General features: G+C 40.7%; 1 protein-coding gene across 1 annotated transcript; it reads left to right on the top strand.

Annotated features, from left to right (window-relative positions):
* Positions 1-1,068: 1,068 nt before the first annotated feature.
* Positions 1,069-4,493, top strand: LOC125314660 (receptor kinase-like protein Xa21). The gene is made up of 3 exons (XM_048277515.1): positions 1,069-3,206; positions 3,349-3,962; positions 4,131-4,493. The coding sequence occupies exons 1-3, from the start codon at positions 1,069-1,071 to the stop codon at positions 4,472-4,474; spliced, it is 3,096 nt and encodes a 1,031-aa protein (XP_048133472.1). The 3' UTR covers positions 4,475-4,493.
* Positions 4,494-7,801: the final 3,308 nt, after the last annotated feature.

Consider the following 7,801-nt stretch of genomic DNA (forward strand, 5'->3'; position numbering starts at 1 on the left):
GTTCAATAGAAATTATTTAACGGAAAAATCAAGGTGTTAAAGTATTTAAAAGCATTAGATGAATATGATAGTTCCATAAATTATTAGTTCAAAGTGAGAGGACCAAAATCAACACTAGGTTTCAAATTAATACTTCATAGTAATTTGTCATTAAAAGAAAAAAAGGTTGGAACCCGTGCAGCACACGCACGGGGAATTCCAGTAGTGTTATAGTAATGTGGTCTTCTTCTTCCTTAAGCTGTCAATCGAAATCATATAAAATGGAGAATGAGGGAGGATTTTTCACTATGATTTTTTCCATCAAAACGTCAGCTTTATCAAATCGGGGTCCATGACATAATTCACTTATATCAATTAACGAAAGGACGACAATAAAAGATCAAATAAATTGGGGATGTAAATAAATCAATTGAAAATTGCAAGACGACATTTCACATCATTCGAAAGTGATTTAATTGGACTGACTGAAAGTTCAAATACGACATGACGCAAAGATTAAATTTGACAGACTACTAGTATCATTATCTCTTTTGGCAATAGACACTTCCAGTCAGTCAACTTCCCACGGGTCGCTCTTGCGGGATTATCGCGAAAGTTATGACAAAGCCTTTTCACATTCGTGTCGCTTGTGCCCTCACATTGTTCAAAATAATTGTGTACGGGCAAAGGTAAAGAACAGGCCAATTACTGAGTCAGACGTGCAAGACGGGTTCTCCAACCTCCCCTCAATGACTGATGGTCTCAACACATGATTATGGTTTGGGTTAATATGGGAGTTATTGTGAATAGTATTCTTTTAACTATTAAAAAGAAAATGAGTTGGCATTATCGCATGAGTAACTTTGACGCTCAAAACAAAATTTCAGCCGATAATATTTCTGATTAGTGGATCATGTCGTTTGTCATGTCCCTCACAATGAAAAGCAACCTACTGTTTTTCCAAAGAGCCACTATTTCGTGCGGGTCGGAACGTACCCGACGAGGAATTTCGCTTTGGTATTGAATATTAAGAACAGATCCTAGCTAGCGAAGAGTCTATTGATGCAATCAAGAGTGACTCTGTTCATCATGGAGAAGTTCATGTTTTTAGCATTTCTTGATCTTCTGTTAGCTTTCCTATTGATGTCTCAGCCCGCCATTTGTTCCAGCAACTTCACTGATCAAGATGCTCTCCTCCACTTCAAATCAGCGATCGAAGTCGACCTGACGAACACGATCAAACGCGGCAATTGGACTGCCGAAGCAAATTTCTGCGAATGGATCGGGGTCGTCTGCAGCAAGCGCAGGCAGAGAGTCACGGCTTTAGACCTCCGTGGCATGGGTCTCCAGGGAAGACTGTCTCCTTACCTAGGCAATCTATCTTTCATGGTTTCTCTTGATCTTCGCAACAACAGTTTCTACGGCACGATTCCGACGGAAATCAGTCGTTTACGCCACCTGAAAGAACTCATACTCCAATCAAACCAGTTCGAAGGAAACATTCCTCCTAACTTAGCCCAGTGCCGAAATCTCGAAGTGATGTCAGTTGTGGATAACAGGCTAACGGGTGGCATACCGAGAGAATTCGGCGCCTTCCCTAAGTTGCAAGAACTGATTCTTAGCCTCAACCCCTTACGGGGTCAAATTCCGAGCTTCCTGGGCAACATATCCACATTGCAGGGCATTGGTCTGGCCAAGGCTAATCTCACAGGTTCGATTCCTCCGACACTTTTCAATAGATCGCTCACTATTGTCGACTTCATGTCTAATGATCTCTCGGGAAGTCTTCCCTCCGATCTTTGCATCCGCTGGCCTAACATTCAGAGGCTTTTGCTGTCTGATAACAAATTCAGCGGCCTGCTACCAGAGACGCTCACCCAATGCAAAGAGCTTCTCGTGTTAGCGTTGTCATTGAATCGTTTCCAGGGAAGCGTTCCTCGTGACATAGACAGCTTGCAAAAGCTGCAGGAGCTCTATCTCGGCACTAACAACTTGACCGGCACAATTCCTCGAACCATCGGTAACATGTCAAGCTTGCATATCTTGACCTTAGGTCGTACCCACATCGGAGGTGACATTCCGCGGGAGATAGGCAATTTGGTCAATCTGAAAGTAATGAACCTTCAGTTTAGTATGCTAACAGGCGAAGTTCCTCGAGAGGTTTTTAATATCTCTTCGCTCCAAGTGCTTGGTTTGACGTACAATTCACTCTCTGGAAGCCTTCCCTCAGATAGTGATCGCCTTCCGAATTTGGAAGAACTCTATCTAGACAATAATAGCTTTGGTGGCAACATACCGCAGTCTTTCTCGAATCTTTCGAACCTAATCCTTTTCGATGCCGGGTTCAATCAACTCAGCGGTCCACTACCCTTGAGCTTGGGCAACTTGAAGAATCTCAGAGTCTTCTCGGTTGAGTCAAATCAGCTAACAGGAGAGACTTATGGTGCGGAGCTCGGTTTTCTCTCTGCTTTATCTAATTGCCAATCGCTGCAAACATTGGCTCTGGCAGGAAACCCGCTTGGTGGCTCCATACCAGCATCTATCAAAAACTTCTCCAGTTCCCTACGTATTATGTTCGCTCCCAATTGTCAAATAAGAGGTTGCATTCCCAAGGAAATGGGTTTCTTGAAGAGCTTGACTTACCTAGACTTGAGCGATAACGATCTGGATGGCAACCTCCCATCGTCAATCGGAGGACTAGAACGCTTGCAGAGGCTGTATCTTGATAACAACCGTCTTGAAGGACCGATCCTCGATGAGATATGCAACTTGACAAGTTTAGGAGAGTTAATGCTCCGGCAGAATAGGATATCGGGATCCGTTCCAAATTGCATTGGAAACCTGAGCAGCCTTCAAAAGTTTCTCGTAAGTTCGAATAACATGACATCGGTTATACCGGTTAGCCTTTGGAGCCTTCAAGAACTTATCTTCCTCAATCTGTCAGTCAATTCTTTCAATGGAGGACTACCACTTGAAATGGGAAAAATGACAGCTATAGAGAGCATCGATCTTTCTTGGAACCAGCTTACTGGCGCCATACCGAATTCCATCCAGGAGTTGAAGAGCCTCGCCTCTCTCAACTTGTCAAGGAACTCGTTTCGAGGATCAATACCGCAATCAATTGGCGACCTTAAAGGATTGGATTTCCTCGATCTCTCCTACAATGAGTTATCCGGCACGATACCTGAGTCCATGGAAGGACTAAAATTTCTGCAAAACTTGAATGTGTCCTTTAATAATCTATCGGGAGAGATTCCTAACGGTGGACCGTTTAGAAAATTTTCGGCTCTCTCCTTCATCGGGAATCAAGCACTTCATGGTGCCAATTGTGTCAGCTATACTATTAGTCCTTGTTATTTGCTTGCTTAGAAAGCGTCTGAACACTATGAAAGAAGTTCCGGTTTCCGTGGAAAATGCACCCCGAATTGACCACCCGATGATATCATATCGGGAGCTTTGCTCTGCTACTAACAACTTCGGTGAAAGCAATTTGCTCGGAGCGGGAAGCTTTAGCTCTGTATACAAAGGGACTACGGCCAATGGGATAGACATCGCGGTCAAAGTACTGAATCTCCATATCGAAGGCGCTGTGAAAAGTTTCGACGCGGAATGTGAGGTCTTTCGCAAGGTTAGGCACCGGAATCTCGCCAAGGTGATCGGCACCTGCACGAACCCCGATTCGAGAGCTGCGGTGCTGCAATATGTGCCCCACGGGAGCTTGGAGAGGTGGCTTTACTCCAACAACTATAACTTGGGTCTCCATCAGCGAGTGAAGATAATGGTCGACGTCGCAGTGGGGATCGAATATCTCCACCATGGCCAACCGGAACCCATTGTGCACTGTGATCTAAAGCCTAGCAATGTTCTTCTAAACGAGGACCTGGTCGCCCAAGTTTGCGACTTTGGAATCGCGAAGATTTTGGCTGAGAACAAGCTTGAAACACGGACCCGAACTCTCGGCACGATTGGTTACCTTGCTCCAGGTACATTTGTCGAATTTTAACTAATTCAAGCCTGCGATTGCCGATATAATGGCATAATATGAAAGAAATATATTAACAATCGTATGTCTTTCGATCTTATTACTTATGTCCCGAAAAGAAAAATATCAATTGCCGATCTTCTTATTTCAAACTCCATGATGCTTACAGAGTATGGTCCGGAAGGAAAAGTCTCGACAAAAGGAGATGTTTACAGCTTTGGAATATTGCTGTTGGAAGTGATTACTAAGAAGAAGCCAACCGATGAAATGTTCGATGCGGATATGAGCTTGAGGCGATGGGTAGGTGCAGCAATTCCAGGCAGAGTGCTTGACATCGCGGATCGCGAACTCCTTAGCACGGAACATGAAGATCTGACGCTTTTGGAACTTGAGAGCATAGTCTTATCGATCCTAGAGTTGGGACTGGAATGTTCAAAGGACTTGCCTGAGGAAAGAATGGACATGGGAGCTGTCGTGGTTGAGCTCAACAAGATCAAGTTGTCACTTCCTTGACAAGAAAATAAGGTGAAGAGCAGTTCATGGAATTCGAACATGGTGTTGTCTTTGTTTCTGCATAGATATCTCATTTCCATGGCATTATGTATAGCCATCTGTAATAAGGTACTTGATCTTCTTTCGAGCTTTCCGAGTCCGAGAAGAACAATAGAAAACACGACAAGATTTCCCAGCAATGAAATTTCTTCCAACCATAGTCTAACTCGTGTCTGACTTCGGAAAGTACAACACATGGTCATGGAGTTGGTTGATTTGCCGGTGACGAACATTGTTTGCTGCAACATCGTTTTCGACTGATCATTGCCATCTTCTTGGTCCTCTGACCTGCAATTTCACTTGGGCTTTAGTAGGCTTGGCTAATGGGCCAGCCTGAGCAACCCAGGCACAGCCCATGAGCGGCGTATGTCAGGCTGGGCGTGGCCCGGGCCAAGCCGGCCTGCGTGCCTCCCCCTGGCTGTCACGTGCTTGGGCCTATTTTAGCCCCTTTTCTGTTTTAAATATTTCCTTCGTTTGTCACCCAAAAACAACTGATTATTTGTTTTAATGCAAGAAAGATTGTTTTAATTTTTCCATATTACAATTGCAAAGAAAAATCAAATTAAATCGATGACATGGAGACAGCGAACGCGCCTGAGGAAGCCTCGAGCAACATTTTTATTTCAATATAATATACATACACAGATTTAATATATCAATTGAATTTATATTTAGGGGTGAGCATACGTGACGTTGCGTGACCAGCGCTGAGGTAGACATTACAATAAAATTTCTCTAAAAATTTATTTTTAATTACTTTTTTTTTTGCACTTTGGCTTTGGTCGGCAAGGATAAAAAAAGGAAAAAATAATTAAAAAATATTTTTTAAAATTAAATATCATTAAAAGTATCCACGTCGGTACCGGACATGCCACATTAGGCGATCGGTGTCCATGTTACTGATTTTCGGCCAAATTTAGTCAGATGGTTGAATTGGTATCAATGCAAAAAAGTTTAGAACTAAATTGTTCCAATTGAAAGATTTAACAATAGGTTGAGGACTTTTTTGGTACTTTTCCCAAAATGCGAGTGTATGCGGTTGAAAATCCCATCTTTGAAAGAATGTAGTTGCTCAAATTTTTATTTACACATTATATGCACTCTAAGTCGAAGTGCAATCTCACTAACCTACATCCTTTATTTTTCCTTTTATCAATGGAAGAGTTTGCGCCTTCTCTAAGGGAGAAGTGTCAAAAAAGTCCTAAACTAATTGCATTAGTGCCAATTCAGTCCTAAACCTTTTGCAATGGTACCAATTAAGTCCTAAACATTTTATTGGTGTTAATTTAGTCATAAATCTTCTATATTGTTGCAAATTCAGTCCTAAATCTTTTGTGTTTATATCAATTGAGTTAATCCGATCAATTTTGATAGAAAATCGCTGATAAGGACATCGATTGTCCTACATGGAACGGCTAACACTAACTTGGATATTTTTTAATATTTTTTTAGTATTTTAAATAATTTTTTAAGAATTTTTTTGGTTTTTTCAAAATTATTTTTAAAAATTATTTAAAATATCAAAAAAATATTTAAAAAATATCCACTTTAGCGCCAACCGTGCCACGTAGAATAATTGACGTCCATACTAGTGATTTCCAATCAAAATTGGCCGAATTGACTCAATTAGCATAAATATAAAATTTTTAGAATTAAATTGGCACTATTATAAAAGGTTTATGACTGAATTGGTACTAATAAAAGGTTTAGAACTTAAATGGCACCAATACAAAAGGTTTAAGACTGAATTGCCTGATTTTCTATTTAAAGTTTCTACATGTGCCATTGTACTCTAAGTAATGAAAGATTAATGAGATAAGAGAGGTTAGCAAGCATTCCTTAAAGTAGCAGAACTAGGACGCTACAATTAAGGTCTTGACATGATTCCATTCTACTATGAAATGGCCCTGCATCATTCAATGGTTGCAAATTACAAATTACAATTTACATGGCTGCAAATATCCACGATCCCCAGCACCTTCTTCTTCATCTTCATCCTCATCCCGTGTCTATTCCTAAAAAAGTCATTTAACTAAATGTAAAGAATTAAACTATGAAAATATTAATAACCGCCTAGCTGGTCGCCGTTTGGTTGGCGACGTCGTCGAAACCGAGGCCTCTTTGGAAACCGAGAGCTCATTGGAAATTGCGGTTTAAGCCCAATCCGGTAAAATGACATAGCTTAAACCTCAACCTAGAGGGTTTGAGATATTTTTATAATTAATATGAGAATTAAGATTAGCACAAGTAGAATAATAATGTACATTGAAATGTACACAAATTCCATATTTTCTCTCTTCCAAATTATTATTTTTTATCTAGTTACTAGAGCCACGGACTAAGTAGTACCGACACCGGTACGTGACATGCGACACGACACGGCATGACACGCCGATATGTTATTTCTAAAAAAATAGAGAATTTCGACACGTTGTACATTAATGAATATTTTTATGTACACAACAAATTATCATTATGATTATGTCAATCAAATTAATTTGACTCAAATCCGGAAATAGTAAATTTACATTTAGACCCCTAATTTATTGAAAATATTTAAAATTGTCACCGAGCATGTCGGAATGGCATGTCGGGATTTTAGACTTGCATGCCGCTAGCATATCCGAAGCGCCGATCACGTGTCGGATGTCTGACAATTGCTGACCACATGTCGGTCAAGTGTTGGACAGGTGTCGGTGTCCGGCAGCAACAGAAAGGCCTACAAAGAATGTCTGTACTTCCTAGACCATGGTTCGTAGAGAAACCTAAGTGCACTTGGCGCGTAGCTCGGCGCACCCCAAGTGGACACCCACATAAATCCAAGCGTAACGTTTGTGTAAATGTATCTCAATAGATACATTTATACACACCAAATATATACATAGGCACAACCACATTCACACCCGAATATTTGCATTATGTAAATGGATGTGTATGTGTAAGACCGCATATAGATGTTGATGCTAAAGTATAGAAAAGATTTTCTTTCATGCTCGAGGCAAGTATGATAAATGGTAAAGAAATTCGGTTCTAAATCTTCAAGTAAGGGACCGATTCAAAAAATCGAATTCTTCCATTCATTGTAGTTAATTCACCTGTATTGTGCTCCATTTTAGGTCTTGAAATGGTTTCATTCTGCTATGAAATGGTTTTGCAAAATAAAATGGCCGCAAATTACAAATTACATAGCTACAAATATCCACGTCCTCCAGTACCTTGTTCTTCTTCTTCATCCTCATCCTGTCTCCACTCCTAAAAAAAATCATTATTGAAATTCAAAGAGTAAAA

Source organism: Rhodamnia argentea, chromosome 4 (genome assembly GCF_020921035.1).
Source record: "Rhodamnia argentea isolate NSW1041297 chromosome 4, ASM2092103v1, whole genome shotgun sequence".
Lineage (NCBI taxonomy): Eukaryota > Viridiplantae > Streptophyta > Magnoliopsida > Myrtales > Myrtaceae > Rhodamnia > Rhodamnia argentea.

Coding starts and splice junctions, on each gene's coding strand:
- LOC125314660 (XM_048277515.1), top strand. CDS start 1,069: ATGGAGAAGTTCATGTTTTTAGCATTTCTTGATCTTCTGTTAGCTTTC. Junction 3,207..3,348: donor TTTCTGCAAAACTTGAATGT/GTCCTTTAATAA, acceptor TTGCTTGCTTAG/AAAGCGTCTGAACACTATGA. Junction 3,963..4,130: donor GATTGGTTACCTTGCTCCAG/GTACATTTGTCG, acceptor TGATGCTTACAG/AGTATGGTCCGGAAGGAAAA.